The sequence below is a fragment of the Erinaceus europaeus genome, chromosome 23 (assembly GCF_950295315.1).
Source record: "Erinaceus europaeus chromosome 23, mEriEur2.1, whole genome shotgun sequence".
Taxonomy (NCBI): Eukaryota; Metazoa; Chordata; class Mammalia; order Eulipotyphla; family Erinaceidae; genus Erinaceus; species Erinaceus europaeus.
The window spans coordinates 1,481,512-1,498,094 of NC_080184.1; the positions used below are offsets into that span (position 1 = coordinate 1,481,512).

At 56.9% G+C, this 16,583-nt stretch overlaps 1 protein-coding gene across 18 annotated transcripts in view; it reads left to right on the forward strand.

Moving 5' to 3' along the window:
* The window catches only part of LOC103115173 (ankyrin repeat domain-containing protein 24), a 36,404-nt gene extending 20,291 nt beyond the window's left edge, over positions 1–16,113 (forward strand). For 4 of the 18 annotated variants that reach the window (XM_060181899.1, XM_060181901.1, XM_060181898.1 and 1 more), the window contains 8 exons: positions 26–1,810; positions 3,665–3,832; positions 4,909–5,034; positions 10,819–10,972; positions 11,316–11,571; positions 13,165–13,343; positions 14,314–14,471; positions 15,314–16,113. In XM_060181899.1, the coding sequence (XP_060037882.1) occupies positions 26–1,810; positions 3,665–3,832; positions 4,909–5,034; positions 10,819–10,972; positions 11,316–11,571; positions 13,165–13,343; positions 14,314–14,471; positions 15,314–15,466 (2,979 nt within the window). In that variant the 3' untranslated portion in view covers positions 15,467–16,113. Of the gene's footprint in view, positions 1–25; positions 1,811–3,664; positions 3,833–4,908; positions 5,035–7,727; positions 7,794–7,890; positions 8,141–10,818; positions 10,973–11,315; positions 11,572–13,164; positions 13,344–14,313; positions 14,472–15,313 lie in introns of those variants that run through there. The other 14 variants (XM_060181912.1, XM_060181915.1, XM_060181907.1 and 11 more) reach the window with 9 other exon arrangements.
* Positions 16,114–16,583: the final 470 nt, after the last annotated feature.

Here is a 16,583-nt window from a genome sequence, read left to right on the forward strand (position 1 = left end):
CCCGTCTGCCCTTCCCACCCCCAAGGTCCTGGAGACCTTTGAGAAGGAGGAGGTGGACGTGAACGGCTCAGCCGAACTCATCCCCCTGGCCCTGTATGACTCCCTCCGGGCTGAGTTCGACCAGCTTTGCAGGCAGCATGCTGAGGTCCTGAGGGCACTGGAGCAGCGGGGGGCACCAGGGGTGCCTGCAGATGGGGCTGCAGGGGCCCCAGACACCAGCAATGGGCCTGTGGGGACAGGTGCCCCTGTCCCAGAAGCCCTGGTGAATGGAGCGGAGACCACAGACAAGTCTGCAGGAGCCGAGGCCACGGAGGGCGAGACCCTGGAGGCTGAGGATGTTGGGGGTGAGGCCTTGGGGACACAGGTGGCTGGGGCTGGGGCTGGGGCTGCAGATGTGAAGACTCCAGCAGCGGGTAGAAATCCGGATGCAAGGGCCACGGGAGCTGAGAGCACGGGAGCTGAGGCCACAGGCAAACCCTCGGGGGATCCAGAAACAAAGGTCAATGGCATGGCTGCGGTGGGGGCTGAGCTCACAGGCACAGCGGTGGAGAACACGGGGTGCATGGGGGGTGAGACCGTGGGAGACAGGGATACAGGAGAGGAGGCCACGGGAGTCGAGGCCACAGAAGACAGGGCCACAGGACAGGAGGTCACGGCAGACAAGGCCACAGGACAGGAGGCCACAGGAGACAGGGCCACAGGACAGGAGGTCACGGCAGACAAGGCCACAGGACAGGAGGCCACAGGAGACAGGGCCACAGGACAGGAGGCCACAGGAGACAGGGCCACAGGACAGGAGGTCACGGCAGACAAGGCCACAGGACAGGAGGCCACAGGAGACAAGGCCACAGGACAGGAGGCCACAGGAGACAGGGCCACAGGACAGGAGGTCACGGCAGACAAGGCCACAGGACAGGAGGCCACAGGAGACAGGGCCACAGAACAGGAGGCCACAGGAGGTGAGGCCACAGCTCTGAGCGACCCCGCCAGCCCCCTGCTGCACCCCAGTGCGGCCGAGGCCTCTGAGAAGCTGCAGGCAGAGCTGGAGACCAGGATCCTTGGCCTGGAGGAGGCCCTGCGACAGCGGGAGCGGGAGGCGGCAGCGGAGCTGGAGGCTGCGCGGGGCAAGTTCCAGGCCGCGGAGGCTGAGGCGGGCCGGCTGCGGGAGCGGGTGCGGGAGGCCGGCCCGGAGGACACAGCCCAGCTGCGGGCGGCCCTGGAGCAGGCCCGGCAGGACCTCTGCGGGCGGGACGCGCGGCTGCGGGAGCTGGAGGCTCTGGCGGGCTGGCTGGATGAGGCCCGGGCCGGGCGGCTGCTGGCGGAGGAGGAGGCGCGGGGGCTGCGGGCCGAGCTGGCGCGGGCCGAGGAGGCGCGGCTAGAGCAGAGCCGGGAGCTACAGGCGCTGCGGGACGAGCTGGCGGCCGCCCGGACCACGGGCGAGCAGGCGCGGGAGGCGGCGGAGCTGCGGGCCTCGGAGCTGGGGGAAGCTTGTGAGGAGGCCCGCCGGGGCCTGGCCGAGCTGCGGGAGGCAGCCGAGGCGCTGCGGGAGGCGTCCGTGCCGGCCCACGAGCACCGGCGGCTGCAGGCCGAGGCTCTGGAGCTGCGGGGTCGGGCGGCCGGTCTGGAGCAAGAAGTCGTGGAGGCCGGCCTGGAGGCGGCGGCGCTGCGGGCGGAGCTGGAGCGCGAGCGCGGGGCCGGCGGGGAGCAGGAGCGTGTGGTGGGCGCGCTGCGGGCGCAGGTGGCGGCCCTGGAGGAGCAGCTGCGGGAGCTGGGCCGCCGCCACGAGAGGACCAGCGCCGAAGTGTTCCAGGTGCGCCCCGCGCTAGTGGGCGGCTGGGGAGCGGGTGCTGCCGCCATGGCGGAGGCCCCGCCAGGGGATCCCAGCCACCCCTCTAATCAGTAGAGAAGTCACATACACGCTCTCCTATGCGCAAGGACCCGGGTTCGGGCCAGACACCCCGAGCTTGCTGGCACCTTCCTTCTATCTCTCTTTCTTCCTCCCTTCCTTCCTTCCTTCCTTTCTTTTTCTTTCTTTCTCTCTTTCTTTCTGAGAGAGAAGGGCTGGGGAGACAGCATAGTGGTTCTGCAAAAGCCTCTCCCGCCTGAGGCTCTGAGGTCCCAGGTTCAGTCCCCAGCACCATCAGCCAGAGCTGAGCAGGGCTCTGGTCTTGGCTCTTTCCTCTTTTTATCTATCTATCTATCTATCATCTATCTTCTCATTAAGTGAAAAAATATATTACAAAGAAAAAGACTCTTGCCGGAGGCTCTGAGGTCCCGGCTCAATCCCAGCATTACCACCAGCCAGAGCTGAGCAGGGAGGGCTCTGGGGGAAATAGTCAATAATAATATTATTAGATCCTTTTTTAAATACCTATTTTCCCTTTTGTTGCTCTTGTTGTTTTATTGTTGTAGTTATTATTGTTGATGATGTCGTTGTTGTTAGATAGGACAGAGAGAAATGGAGAGAGGAGGGGAAGACAGAGGGGGAGAGAAAGACAGACACCTGCAGACCTGCTTCACCGCCTGTGAAGCGACTCCCCTGCAGGTGGGAAGCCGGGGGCTCGAACCAGGATCCTCACACCGGTCCTTGCGCTTGGCGCAACCTGCACTAAACCGGCTGCGCTACCGCCCGACTCCCCATTATTAGATTCTTAAAAATGTTAATTTATTGGGGGTCGAGCGGTAGCACAGCGGGTAAAGCGCACGTGGTACAAAGCGCAAGGACCGGAGGAAGGATACTGGTTCGAGCTCCCGGTGAAGCAGGTCTGCAGGCGGTGAAGCAGGTCTGCAGGTGTCTGTCTTTCTCTCCCCCTCTCTGTCTTCCCTTCCTTTCTCCATTTCTCTCTACTATATCCAACAACAACGACATCAATAAGAATGATAATAATATCCACAACAATGGTAAAACAACCAGGGTAACAAAAAGGGAAAAAATGGCCTCCAGGAACAGTGGATTCATGGTGCAGGCACCAAACCCTGGCAATAACCATGGAGGCAAAATAAAAGTTAATTTATTTATTATTGGACAGAGACAGATATTGAGGGGAGAGGGGAAAATAGAGAGGGAGAGAGACAGAGACACTTGCAGACCTGCTTCACCGCTCAAATCTTTCTCCCCTGCAGGTGGGGCCCAGGTATTTGAACCAAGGTCCTTGCACACTGTAATGTATGTGCTTAACCAGGTGTGCCACACCGACACCTGAAGCCCTGCTCCACCACTCATGAAACTTCCCCCCAACCCTGCAGGTGGGGACCGGGGGTTTGAACCTGGGTCCTTGAGCACTGTAATCTGTATGCTCTACAGGCCTTAATAAGGATTTTAAAAAAATATTTACTTAGATTGCTTGCTTGCTTTGGCTTATTTATTTATTTATTTATTTATTTATTTGTGAGAGGGATAAGAGAGGGCAGTGGAGTGTCCCTCTGGCCACCACTGCGCTGCCAGGGATCCACCTCCAGAACTCCTACCTGAAAGGCCAGCACTCTGCCCACTGTGCCCCTTCCTGGGCTGCTGGTTCAGCAGGACCCTTCAAAGACCCTGAAGCCAACCCCGGCCCTATGGGCGTGGATGGCCAAGTCAGTCCCAGTCCCAGACATCAGGCCCCAGGACTGTGGGGCCTTGGCATCTTGGGGACCCCAGGGTAACTCGTGAGCTTGGTGACAGGTGCAGCGGGAGGCCCTGTTCATGAAAAGTGAGCGACACGCAGCTGAGGCCCAGCTGGCAACGGCGGAACAGCAGCTGCGGGGTCTGCGCACCGAGGCTGACCGCGCCCGCCAGGCTCAGAGCCGTGCTCAGGAGGCCCTGGACCGAGCCAAGGAGAAGGACAAGAAGGTGGGTCCCCTTTCTGCGTGCCCACCTCGTGTCCCCCACTTAGCACAGCCCAGGGACGCCAGGGGGCTCTGAATTTCCTTTCAGCCCTGCAAGAGTTAGGAAGCTTCCAAACATCCACAAAAGATTTTAGATATTAATCATGAATCTGGGGCCAGGGAATGTACCTAGGCCGTGCTCTCTGGTCTGGTCATTTTATTATTTGCTGTCTCTGAGAGGGAGGAGGAGAGACAGAGCACGAAGATGGATGCACCAGTCCTTCCCACCCTCCATGGGCTCCCTGTACATGGTGCTGGGAGTGCTGAGAGAGGAGAGACCCACAGCCCTGCCCACCCTCCATGGGCTCCCTGGGTGCTGTCCATGGTGCTGAGAGAGGAGAGACCCACAGCCCTGCCCACCCTCCATGGGCTCCCTGGGTGCTGTGCCTGGTGCTGAGAGAGGAGAGACCCCACAGCCCTGCCCACCCTCCATGGGCTCCCGGGTGCTGTGCATGGTGCTGAGAGAGGAGAGACCCCACAGCCCTGCCCACCCTCCATGGGGCTCCCTGGGTGCTGTGCCTGGTGCTGAGAGAGGAGAGACCCCACAGCCTGCGCACCCTCCATGGGGCTCCCTGGGTGCTGTGCAGGGTGCTGAGAGAGGAGAGACCCCACAGCCCTGCCCACCCTCCATGGGGCTCCCTGGGTGCTGTGCCTGGTGCTGAGAGAGGAGAGACCCCACAGCCCTGCCCACCCTCCATGGGCTCCCTGGGTGCTGTGCCTGGTGCTGAGAGAGGAGAGACCCCACAGCCCTGCCCACCCTCCATGGGCTCCCTGGGTGCTGTGCCTGGTACTGAGAGAGGAGAGACCCCACAGCCCTGCCCATCCTCCATGGGGCTCCCTGGGTGCTGTGCCTGGTGCTGAGGGAGGAGAGACCCCACAGCCCTGCCCACCCTCCATGGGCTCCCTGGGTGCTGTGCAGGGTGCTGAGAGAGGAGGGACCCCACAGCCCTGCCCACCCTCCATGGGGCTCCCTGGGTACTGTGCATGGTGCTGAGAGAGACCCCATAGAACTGCTCCACCCCAATCACCCCCCTCCCCCAGATCACAGAGCTGTCCAAGGAGGTCTTCAGTTTGAAGGAGGCTCTGAAGGGAGCGACAACAGCCTCAAACACTCCAGAAGTGGACACTTTGCGGGAACAGGTGACATCACTGCAGGAACAATTGGAGGTAAGGACCGCCCCCCCCCCCCCCCCCCCGCCATGTGTGGTGTGTGTGTAGGGATGTCTTCACCGCCACACAATTTCACTCCTCCCAAGCCACTGTTTCATGGTGGAGGGGCAAGTGGGAGACACCACCTCTCTGGAACTTCCCCTGGCACTGTGGCACCTCCACTGTGGTGCCAGGGCGCCAAGCTGTGCTGCCTATAGGTCAAGGCCAGTGCCCTCCCTGGTGAGTTCTAGGTTCGTTTATTTTATATATTTTTTTAATATTTAGTTATTTATACATTAACATGAGAGAGAAGCAGAGAAAAAGACCAGAGCATCATTCTGGCACATGCGGTGCCAAGGACTGAACTTGGGGACCGCTCCCCATTATTTCAAGTCCAAAGCTTTACCCACCATGGCATCTCCCAGGCTTCAATGACTAACATTTATTTTTTCCAAATTCATCTAGACTTCCATTCTTTCTTTCTCTCTCTCTCTCTTTCCCTTTCTTTCAAACTCCCTTTTGTTCAGTCTTTCTTGGTTTCTTCCATCAAAGCCCTGCTTAGTTCTGGCTGATGGTGCTGGGGATGGAAACTGGGGCCTGAGAGCCTCAGGCAGGGGAGTCTTTTTTGCTGAGCCACAGTGCTGTCTCCCCAGCCCTTCAATTAACTTTTGAAACCCATGTGATTCCAACTTTCCCATTCCATATGTATATGGATAGAGAGGGAGACAGAGAGGAGAGACCCCACAGCCTTGCCCACCCTCCATGAGCTCCCTGGGTGCTGTCCATGGTGCTGAGAGAGGAGAGACCCCACAGCCCTGCCCACCCTCCATGAGCTCCCTGGGTGCTGTCCATGGTGCTGAGAGAGGAGAGACCCCACAGCCTTGCCCACCCTCCATGAGCTCCCTGGGTGCTGTCCATGGTGCTGAGAGAGGAGAGACCCCACAGCCCTGCCCACCCTCCATGGGCTCCCTGGGTGCTGTGCCTGGTGCTGAGAGAGGAGAGACCCCACAGCCCTGCCCACCCTCCATGGGCTCCCTGGGTGCTGTGCCTGGTGCTGAGAGAGGAGAGACCCCACAGCCCTGCCCACCCTCCATGGGCTCCCTGGGTGCTGTGCCTGGTGCTGAGAGAGGAGAGACCCCACAGCCCTGCCCACCCTCCATGGGCTCCCTGGGTGCTGTGCCTGGTACTGAGAGAGGAGAGACCCCACAGCCCTGCCCACCCTCCATGGGGCTCCCTGGGTGCTGTGCAGGGTGCTGAGAGACGAGACACCCCACAGCCCTGCCCACCCTCCATGGGGCTCCCTGGGTGCTGTGCCTGGTGCTGAGAGAAGAGAGACCCCACAGCCCTGCCCACCCTCCATGGGCTCCCTGGGTGCTGTGCCTGGTGCTGAGAGAGGAGAGACCCCACAGCCCTGCCCACCCTCCATGGGCTCCCTGGGTACTGTGCCTGGTGCTGAGAGAGGAGAGACCCCACAGCCCTGCCCACCCTCCATGGGCTCCCTGGGTGCCGTGCCTGGTGCTGAGAGAGGAGAGACCCCACAGCCCTGCCCACCCTCCATGGGGCTCCCTGGGTGCTGTGCAGGGTGCTGAGAGAGGAGAGACCCCACAGCCCTGCCCACCCTCCATGGGCTCCCTGGGTGCTGTGCATGGTGCTGAGAGAGGAGACACCCCACAGCCCTGCCCACCCTCCATGGGCTCCCTGGGTGCTGTGCCTGGTGCTGAGAGAGGAGAGACCCTGGTACTAGAGCTCTCTAGTCTTTGACCTCCATGCTATAGGTTAGTTTTAACATACTAAAACAGGGAGGCTTAAGTGTATGGGTTGCTTTGTCATGAAATGAACTGTTTGTGGTCTCATATCCAGGGCCCACACGCTGTGAGGGTCAGGCAGTAGGAAGTGCAAGGTATGAGGCATGCTGTCCAGAGACCCCACAGCCCTGCCCACCCTCCATGGGGCTCCCCAGTGATCCTTGAGCATAGGCAGCTTTGCACTCCCCCAGTTGAGCTGTCTCCTGGCCCCTATTTATTCCTGAGAGATAGGCCTGGGGAGATAGCTCAGGAGTATTGCGCAGGACTTGTGTGTGAGAGGTCTCAGGTTTATTCCCTGGGTACGCCAGTAAGCAAAACTGAGTGGTGCTTTGGGCCAAAAATGGGGGGGGGGTGAACTAGAACATTAGTTAACTAGAGAATTACTTTGGCACCTGTGACACTGAGGCTCGAACCCATGGCCTTGCTCATGATAACTTATACACCTTACTGGGGGTGCCCTCTCCTGACCTCAAGAGAGAGACAGAAAGAGGGAGAGAGAGAGGGAGAGGGAGAGAGAGAGAGAGGAGGGGGAATGAGGGAGGTGAGGCGCGCGCAAGAGAGAAGCAGAGCCTCCCTCTGGCACAGGCAATGCCCAGCATTGAACCCAGGAACCTCAGGCCTGAGAGTCCAGTGCTCCGCCCACCGCACCGCATCTGGGAAGGTCACACAGTCGGTGCCATCAGAACGTGGGCTGGGGGCTGGGGTACATAGCATAATGGTTATGCAAAGAGACTCTCATGCCTGAGGCTCCAAAGTCCCAGGTTCAATCCCCAGCACCATCATAAACCAGAGCAGAGCAGTGCTCTGGTCAAAAAAAAAAAAAAAAAAAAAAAATTAGAACGTGGGCTGGGGTGCAAGCCGGCCTTCTGGGTGGCTGTTCTGAACCCTTTTTCCACTCCCCTGCAGGAGGCTGCCAGGGGCCACAGTGCTGTGGTGGCCTTGTACCGAAGCCACCTGCTCTATGCCATGCAGGTGACTGTGCCCCCCATGAGCCAGGGAGGCAGGTGGGCAGGGGGAGACCCCCGACTCCCCACAGACTGTCTGTATCCCCCCAAACCTCACCCCCCAGGGCCAGATGGACAAAGACGTTCAGCGCATCCTCAGCCAGATTCTCCAGATGCAACGACTGCAGACACAAGGCCGCTGAGCCAGGGGGTACAGCCCCCGCCTGGGGCACCAGCCTCGCTCGGCTGCTCAGGCCCCCAGAACCCCTTCCCTTCGGCTGCCCCTGCCTACCCCCACCTGGCCAAAACTGTGTCTTTCCCCACCAACCCCACTGCCCCCGACACCTCCCCAATAAAAACTCATGAACCCCAGGACCCAAGCCTGTAGCCTGTTTGAGGGACCCCTCCAGCCAGGAAAGGGGGCCGGGGTGGCTGCGGGTGGGGGGTCAGGGTTCCCGTAAAGAATCCATTGTCTCCTTGTTGTGTTCTTTTTGAAAGTTATTTACTCATTAAAGGGAACGGAGGGGGGCTGGGTGATAGCGCAGTGGGTTAAGCGCACAGGACCGGCAGCGTAAGGATCCCAGGGCCAGCCCCCGGCTCCCCACCTGCAGGGAGGTCACTTTGCAAGCGGTGAAGCAGATCTACAGGTATCTGTCTTTCTGTCCTCCCTCCTCTCTGTCTCCCCTCTTCTATCCATTTCTCTCTGTCCTCTCCAACAACAGCAGCAGCAATGACAACAACAATAATGATGACAACAAGAGTAACAATAAGGGCAACAAAATGGGGAGAAAAAAAAAGGCCTCCAGGAGCGGTGAATTTGTAGTGCGGGCACCGAGCCCCAGCTATGACCCTGAAGGCAAAAGAGAGAGAGAGAGAGAGAGAGAGAGAGAGAGAGAAGGAGTAGGAGGAGGAGGGGAGATAGAGAAGCGGAGCTTCTCTCTGGCATATGTGATGCCAGGCTCAAACCCAGGAACCTCAGTCTTTCAAGTCCTGTGCTCTGCCCGCTGAGCTGAGCGTCCTTGGAACTGTGGAAGCTATTTTTCAAAGCCAATGTGGAGAGGCCAGGAGATAGCTCGCTGGGGAGGGTGGCTGACTTGTTTTGGGTTTAAGCCCCATCACCACCTGGGAGCACCACAGCTGTCTCTCTGTCTCTCTCCATATCTATCTCTTTGAAGATGAAAAGGTGTTGTTAAAATTCCTGAGGCTCTTGCCGGGCCGGCTAGCTTCACGGTGGTGAACAGAGACGCGGAGACAACGGCTGGGCAGGGCAGCTGTATTTCTTTATTCAGGAACAACGATTCACAAACTAAGACAAACTAATCACCAGACAGAACTCTGCTGTCTCTTTGCGGCGGCGCAAGCACTCTCTCTTTTACTCTGGAACTCAGGAACCCTCTCCCTTACTCTCGAACTCAGAAACTCTCGCACCCTCGCACTCTCGAACTCCGGAACTCAGGAACTCGGTCACTGGGGAACTCAGGAACTCTCGGACTCCGGAACCCTCTCCCAGGGTCCCTTGTCGTATGCTTTACATTGGCTTGTTCTAGCCCTCCCCCTCCAAGAGAATTGGATGAGTCCTGTTAATTTCGCGGGCCTGCTTGGCCCCGCCCCAAGTGGAATCACGCACATGCAAGGAGGCCCTGATGTTGTCCCCACCCCCCACCTCAAAACAAATTTCAGATCAGAGCAAGGCCAGCTGGGGGGGATGGAGATGGTGGAGTGTAGGGCTTGGGGGCCTGAGGCTCCAGTTCCTTCCTCAGCTCTTAATGTGCCAGAGTGGGGCTCTGGTCTCTCTCTCTCTCTCTCTCTCTCTTTCTCTCTTTCTCAGTGGAAACTTCCTCTCTCTCATGTGAAACTCTCTTATTTGAAACTTCCTCTCTCATGAGAAACTCTCTCTCATAGGCAATAAAGTTTTTTGGTTTCATCTTTTTGGTTTTTGTCAGGGGCTTTGTACCTCTGGCCACTCCTGGCCTTTTTCCCCCTTTTTCTTTTAGGAAAGAGAGACAGAGAGAGAGAGAGAGAGAGAGAGGCCATCCACAGCATACTTTCACAATTTTTTGCCTGTGAAGCTTCCCCCATGCAGCTGCCCCCATGTGGTAGCTGTTGGTGGCAGTATGTGGGGAACTCGAACCCTGGTCCTTGACCTTAGGAGAATGTGCATTTGACTGGGCAAGCTGTCTCCCTTTTCCCCAAAAATACATTTATTTCTTTAAGGCCAAGTTTCCCTGTGAGTGGAGACTCCCTCGGACTCCTCTCTCCCTCACACCACGCAGGCTGGGGCCCTCGGAAACCCCCCCTACCCCAGGTTCTTGGCTCTTTCCTGCTCGGAGGGGGCCCCCAAAGCCTGGACAGCCCATGAGGGTTTCCCCGGGGCCCTGGGCAGGCACCAAGCTCCAGAACCCCCAGGGAAATGTTGACGATGCCTAGGTTTCTTTCTGTGTTTTTTTTTTTGGGGGGGGGGGCTAGGCTGGGGGACAGAGGGGGATTCACTGGGGCTCAGGGGAGAAGAGAGGCTTCAGGGCATTGAGCACTGAGCGGGCATGTCTGTTTTTCTCTCTAGGCCCTTGTCTCTGTCCCCCTCTCTCCTCTGTCTGCCTCCGTCTCTCGGTCCCTCCTTCTCTCTGTGTTCCTGTCTCTCTTCTCTTTTTGTGTGTCTCTGCCTCTTCCTCTAGGCCTGTCTCTCCCTAAAGTTCTCTATCTTTCTACTCTCTTGTCTCTCTGTCTCTCCCTCAAGGTCTCTTTTCTGTTACTTCTCTATCTTTCCTCTGACTCTTCCCCTATTTTCTCTCTCTTCTCGTGTCTCTCTATATGTTTGTCTCTCTTCTCTCCCCCTCTAGATCTCTCTTGTCTCTCTTCTCTCTCTCTCTCCCTCTGGGTCTATCTCTGTAGATATTTCTCGCTTTTCTCTCTGCCCCCACCCTCCTCTCCGTCTCTGTCCCCCCACATCTCTGTTCCTCTTGGGGTTTCCCCTGGGCCTGGGGCGGAAGTGAGGCTGCTGGCTGGGAAAGGCTTGGGGTCCTCGCTTCCCCTCCTGCCCTCTCCCCACTCGCCAGTCCTCGTCCTCCTGCGCCCAGTGGAGGACGCCCGGCTCCGACTTCCCCGTCCTGCCCAGCCCAGGAGGAAGTTGGGGGGCCTCTGCCATGGCCCTGGGACTTGTTGTGGCCCTCATGCTGGGGACCACCTGCTGGCTGTGCAGCAGGACAGAAGGTTTGTGAGGCCCTGTGGGGGGGACCCAGGCAGAGGGCAGAATGGGGTAGGGTGGGGGAGTTGTGGGGCGAGGGATGACCTCACACCTGCCATCTGTCTCTGGCATGTGGGGAGTATCACCTCCTTAAATAGGGAAACTGAGGCACAGGGAGACTGATCCTATCCCAGAGGGAGGCTGGGACGGGTCTGCTACAGCCTAGGAGTTGAGAAACAGACAAAGAGAGACAGACAGACAGACACAGCTCGAGACTGAGTGAACCCACCGGCCTTTATTCCAGCGTCTTCAAAACAAAAGCATTCCTGGGGGGGTCCCCAATAACACCCCCCCACCTTGTTTCTTTAGTGACTTCTCAAACCTCAGTTCCCCTGTGTGAAAAATGGGCCAAGTTTTCCTGGCAGGGAGATGGGGTGCCTCAGAGCCCCTCCGCGGGTCTTCAAGGGTCACCTTCATGCCCCCCACCACCTGGGGTCCACACAGTGTCCAGCCAGCCCAGGGTGCAGTGCCGGGCCTCCAGGTACCCCATCGCTGTCGACTGTTTCTGGAACCTTCCACCAGCTCCCAATGCCACAAGACCCATATCCTTCATCGCCACCTACAGGTAGGGGACAGCGTGGGGGACACCCAGGGACTCAGAACCACCAGGAACATAGCTGCAGTGAGAATTCAGGTTGTTTTTATTATTTATTTATTTTGGTGAGGGGGGGTCATTTGCTAGGAGAATCCTTTTTTAGAGAGAGACAGAGAGAGACCAGAATATCACTCTGGCACATGTGATGTTCGGGATTGAACCTGGGGTCTTATGCCTGCAGGCTCCCCCAGGACCAGAGCTGACCAAGGGTCTGGGGAAAACAACGACAATAAGTAACAACTAAATAATAGTAACAATAAAGGTTGCAGAGACATCCTAGTGGTTCTGCAAAAAAACTCCTGCCTGAGACTCTGAGGTCCTGGGTTCAATCCCCAGCACCACCATTAGCCAGAGCTGAGCAGGGTTCTGGGGGAAATAATTACTAACAATCATTATTAGATTATTATTATTATTATTAGGGACTGGGAAGATACTATAGTGGCTCTGTAAACAGACTCTCCTGCCTGAGGCTCTGAGGTCCCAGGTTCAGTCCCCAGTACCACCATCAGCCAGAGCTGAGCAGGGCTCTGGTATGTCTCTCTCTCTCTCCTTCCCTCCCCCATCTCTCTCATTAAAAAATAAATACAGGGTCAGGTGGTAGCACAGCAGGTTAAGCAAATATGGTGTGAAGCGCAAGGACCGGCATAAGGCCCGGTTTGAGCCCCCAGCTCCCCACCTGCAGGGGAGTCACTTCACAGGTGGTGAAGCAGCTCTGCAGGGTGTTGTTTAAGTTTCGGAGGCTCCAGCAGGCCGGGCTGGCTTCGCGGCGGTAGACAGAGACAGAGACTTGGGGACACAGGGCTGGGCTGAGAAGCTGCAGTTTAATCCTTAGCATAGAGGGCGGGGAGAAAAAGGGGCGTGAAACTAGCAAGGGCCAAACCAACTCTCTCAGAGTTGGGGGGAAGGGGAACAAACCATATGAAACATAGCAACATGCAGGTGTCTGTCTTTCTCTTCCCCTCTGTCTTCCCCTCCTCTCTCCATTTCTCTCTGTCCCACCCAAGAACAACAGCAATGGCAACAATAACAATAACAACAAGGGCAATAAAATGGGAAAAATGGCCTTCAGGAGCAGTGGATTCATAGTGTAGGCACCGACCCCCAGAAATAACCCTGGAGGCAAAAAAAATAAAATAAAAATAAATAAATAAAATGTTAAAAAAAAAAAGAAAAGGTGTTTATTAACCAAGGAAAGAAAGCAAAGCATATGTACTATTAGTTAGGGACATTAACCTTACAGGCCGCTGACTGGTTTCTCATTAATGGGGGGAAAGGGGGAGTGTGAGAAAGAGAGAGAGAGAGAAGTAGAGCATCACTCTACTGCATGTAGATCGAACCCGAGACCGCAGGGCCTGCTAGCCTCCTGCACCCTCAGCCTCAGTATGGGAGACCTCCCCCCAAGCCTGGGAGCCCCGTGTTCCAGGAACCTGTGACCTCACATCTCCTGAGTGGCGGAGTGACCCCACCCTGGGTCTCTGGGGTGGTGGTGACATTGGGCAGAGGGGCTGCCTTCCAGGGTCACCCAGCAGGACCCTCCCTCCCTCCCTCCCTCCTCCTCCCCAGGCTGGGGGTGTCGGCCTATGGGGAGAGCCGGCCCTGCCTGCAGCCCAGCCCGGGCTCCCGACACTGCACCATCCGCAACGTCCAGCTCTTCTCCATGGTCCCCTACGTGCTCAACGTCACGGCCCTGCACGCTGGTGGCGTCGCCAGCAGCTTCCTGCCCCTCATCCCCGAGCACATCAGTGAGTGGGGCTGGGAGTGGGGGGGACCCACAGGCTGGATATCCTCTCCTGGCCTCCCACCCCCCAACAATCTAGGCCTCAAATGGTTTTATTAAGATCTGTTTGGGGGGTGGGGTAGATAGCATCAACGTCATACAGTGAGACTCTCCTGCCTAAGGCTCCAAAGGCCCAGGTTCAATCCCCCACACCACCATCAGCCAGAGCTGAGTAGGGCTCTGGTCTCCCTATCTCTCTCTCTCTCTTTCTTTCTTTCTTTTTTTTTTCCTCTTGATGGTCTCCTATGTGGCCATCTTGTGCTCCCTCAGAAACCACAACCATCTTTCTGTTTCTTTCTCTGGGTATCTCTCTTATAAAAATGATCAAATATTGGGCACAAGCACCTGGGTTTGAGCCCTCGGTCCCCATCTGCAGGGAGAAAACTTCACGAGTGGTAAAGCAGTGTTACAGATGTCTTTCTTTAAAAAAAAATTATGTATTCCCTTTTGTTGCCCTTGTTGTTTTATTGTTGTTATTGATGTCGCTGTTGTTGGATTGGACAGAGAGAAATGGAGAGAGGAGGGGAAGACAGAGAGACCAGAGCCCTGCTCAGCTCTGGCTGATGGTGATGCTGCAGATTGAACCTGGGACCTCAGAACCACAGACGGGAGAGTCTTTTTGCAGAACCATAATGCTGTCTCCTTGCCCAGTCTTTTTGGTTGATTTGTAAACACTCTTTACATATGTGGTCTTTTTTGCCCCAGAGCCCTGCTCAGCTGTGGCTGATGGTGGTGCTGGGACTTGAAGCCAGGGCCCAAGGGTCTCAAGTATGTGAAGTCTGTGCTCTCAGACACTGAGTGAGCCCCCAGGCGCCCCACCCCACCCCCTGGCTGGTGGGCTACATCCCACCTCTAGCCCTTGCCCCACCTACACTCCTGGCTGTGTCCACCAGGGGCGCCGTGAGCCCTGACTCTGCCTTGGACTTCTCCACTAGTTAAACCAGACCCTCCAGAGGCTGTGCGCCTGAATCGGCTGCCTGGCGAGCGGCTCCAGGTGCAGTGGCAGCCCCCCAGGACCTGGCCCTTCCCAGAGGTCTTCGCCCTCAAATACCGAATTCGATACAAAAGGCGGGGAGCTGCCCGCTTCCGGGAGGTGAGGAGTGCAAGGGAGGTGAGGAATGCAAGGGGTCCAGGGAGAGAGGGCGGGTACAAAGGCGTGTTGGATCCTCTGCACAGCGTGGGGTGCTGATGAGACAATGCGGGACAACACAGCTCGAATGTCCACCCACAAATGGAAACATGATGGAATACTACACAGCCACGACAAAGAGGAGGTTATCTGAATCTCATTGTGGAGGCCCATCACAAAGAGCACTGGTGGAGAGAACCAGATGCCCAACACCACCCTCCCCACCCCCATCATGGGGGCCCAGGGATAGAAACATCCAGAACAGACCCCTCCACAGACTAGAAGTATGATCCTATGGCATGTAGCTGGGGAGATGCTAAGAGTGGGACATGTTCCGGAGGTAGATTGTTCATCTTCGTAGAAGTCCTCGTTGTCACTAGATCAAACATTTAATTTTATTTGGCACTGAAAACAAAAAATTGAAGGGCACAAGAGAAAGAAGAAGCCCCACAGCATGGCTCCATCATCCGTGCAGCTCCCCTGGTGCTCTCAAGTGGTGCCCAGGCTCGAACCCAGTGCTTCATGCATGGCAGAGCCTGAGCTCTGTCCATCTGGCCACCTCCCAGCCCAAGCTAGAGACAGTGCTAGCAGCTGGTCAGTGCAGTGGGGCTGAGCAGGAGGGGGTCTTGGAAGGAGGTCAGAGCCAGGCTCTCTGGAGAAGGGATGAGGGTTTGGAGTTCAGGGTTTTTGTGGACTGGGGGGTTCCCATTGCTGAGACAGGAAGTGGCTTCGCTGGGAAGAGTAGACCTCATTCCTGGGGCTCTGAGCCATGTCCCCTGCCCTCACCACCCTCCTCTGGCCCGCAGGTGGGACCCATCGAAGCCACTTCCTTCACACTCAGAGCTGGGAGGCCCGCAGCTGGCTACTGTGTGCAGGTGTCCGCACAAGACCTCACCAGTTACGGGGAGTCCAGTGATTGGAGCCCCCCCGCTGCCACCCTGGAGGCCCTGGGCAGGTAGCAGGCGGCTGGGACCTTGACATCTGCCCCCACTCCCTGGCCTGCACTACCCCCCACGCGGGGCTGCCCGGGCCCTCATCTGGACTGGTGGAAACCCTGGCGAGTGGCTTGACCTCTCACAGCCTCTGCTCCTCCCCCTGGGCAGCTGGGTGCGGTCTGTTTCTCCTCTGACCATAAGGCGTCATGAATTCTGAGTGGGAGCTGTGTGTGGGGGGGGGGGGCATTTAACAGGAAAAAGACCCTTGTCTTTGGACCCCCAAGTCCTTGTGGCCCAGGAGACAGCAAGTGGATAAAGCATTGGACTCTCAAGCATGAGACCCTGAGTTCAATTCCCAGCATCCCACGTACCAGAGGGAGGCCCCACTTCTGTCTTGCAATAATAACCAGGGCCTGGGTGGGTGGTGGCACCTGTTACACTGTTTGAGAACCCAGGTTTGAAGCCCTGGTCCCCACCTGCCCGGGGAAAGGTTTGCGAGTGGGGAAGCAGAGCTTCAGGTGTCTCTCTTCCTATCCTGCCCTTCCTTCTTGATTTCTGTCTCTATCCAACAAATAAAGGTAGTAAATTAAAAAAATAAAAGTAATTAAAAATAATTTTTAAAATGTGTCTTTTTGAAGGAGTTGGGCGGTAGCGCAGCGGGTTATGTGCAGGTGGCACAAGGACCGTCATAAGGATCCCGGTTCGAGCCCCCGGCTCCCCACCTGCAGGGGAGTCGCTTCCCAGGCGGTGAAGCAGGTCTGCAGGTGTCTGTCTTTCTCTCCCCCTCTGTCTTCCCCTCCTCTCTCCATTTCTCTCTGTCCTCTCCAACGATGACATCGATAACAACAACAATAACTACAACAATAAAACAAAGGCAACAACAGGGAATAAATAAATATAAAAAAAATTGTATTTCTGAAAAGTGTCTTTAATAACCACATAGGAGTTGCAGCAGCATCAGAAGAATGTGTGTGTGTGAGAGAGAAAGCCTCTCTCTTCCTTTCAAGATAAATGAGAAAGAGGCCAGGAGGCCTGGGACTTAGCATAACAGTTCTGAAACAACTCTCCTACCTGAGGCCCTGAGGTCCCAGGTTCAATACCCAGCACCATCTTTAGCCAGATCTGAGCAGGGCTCTGGGAA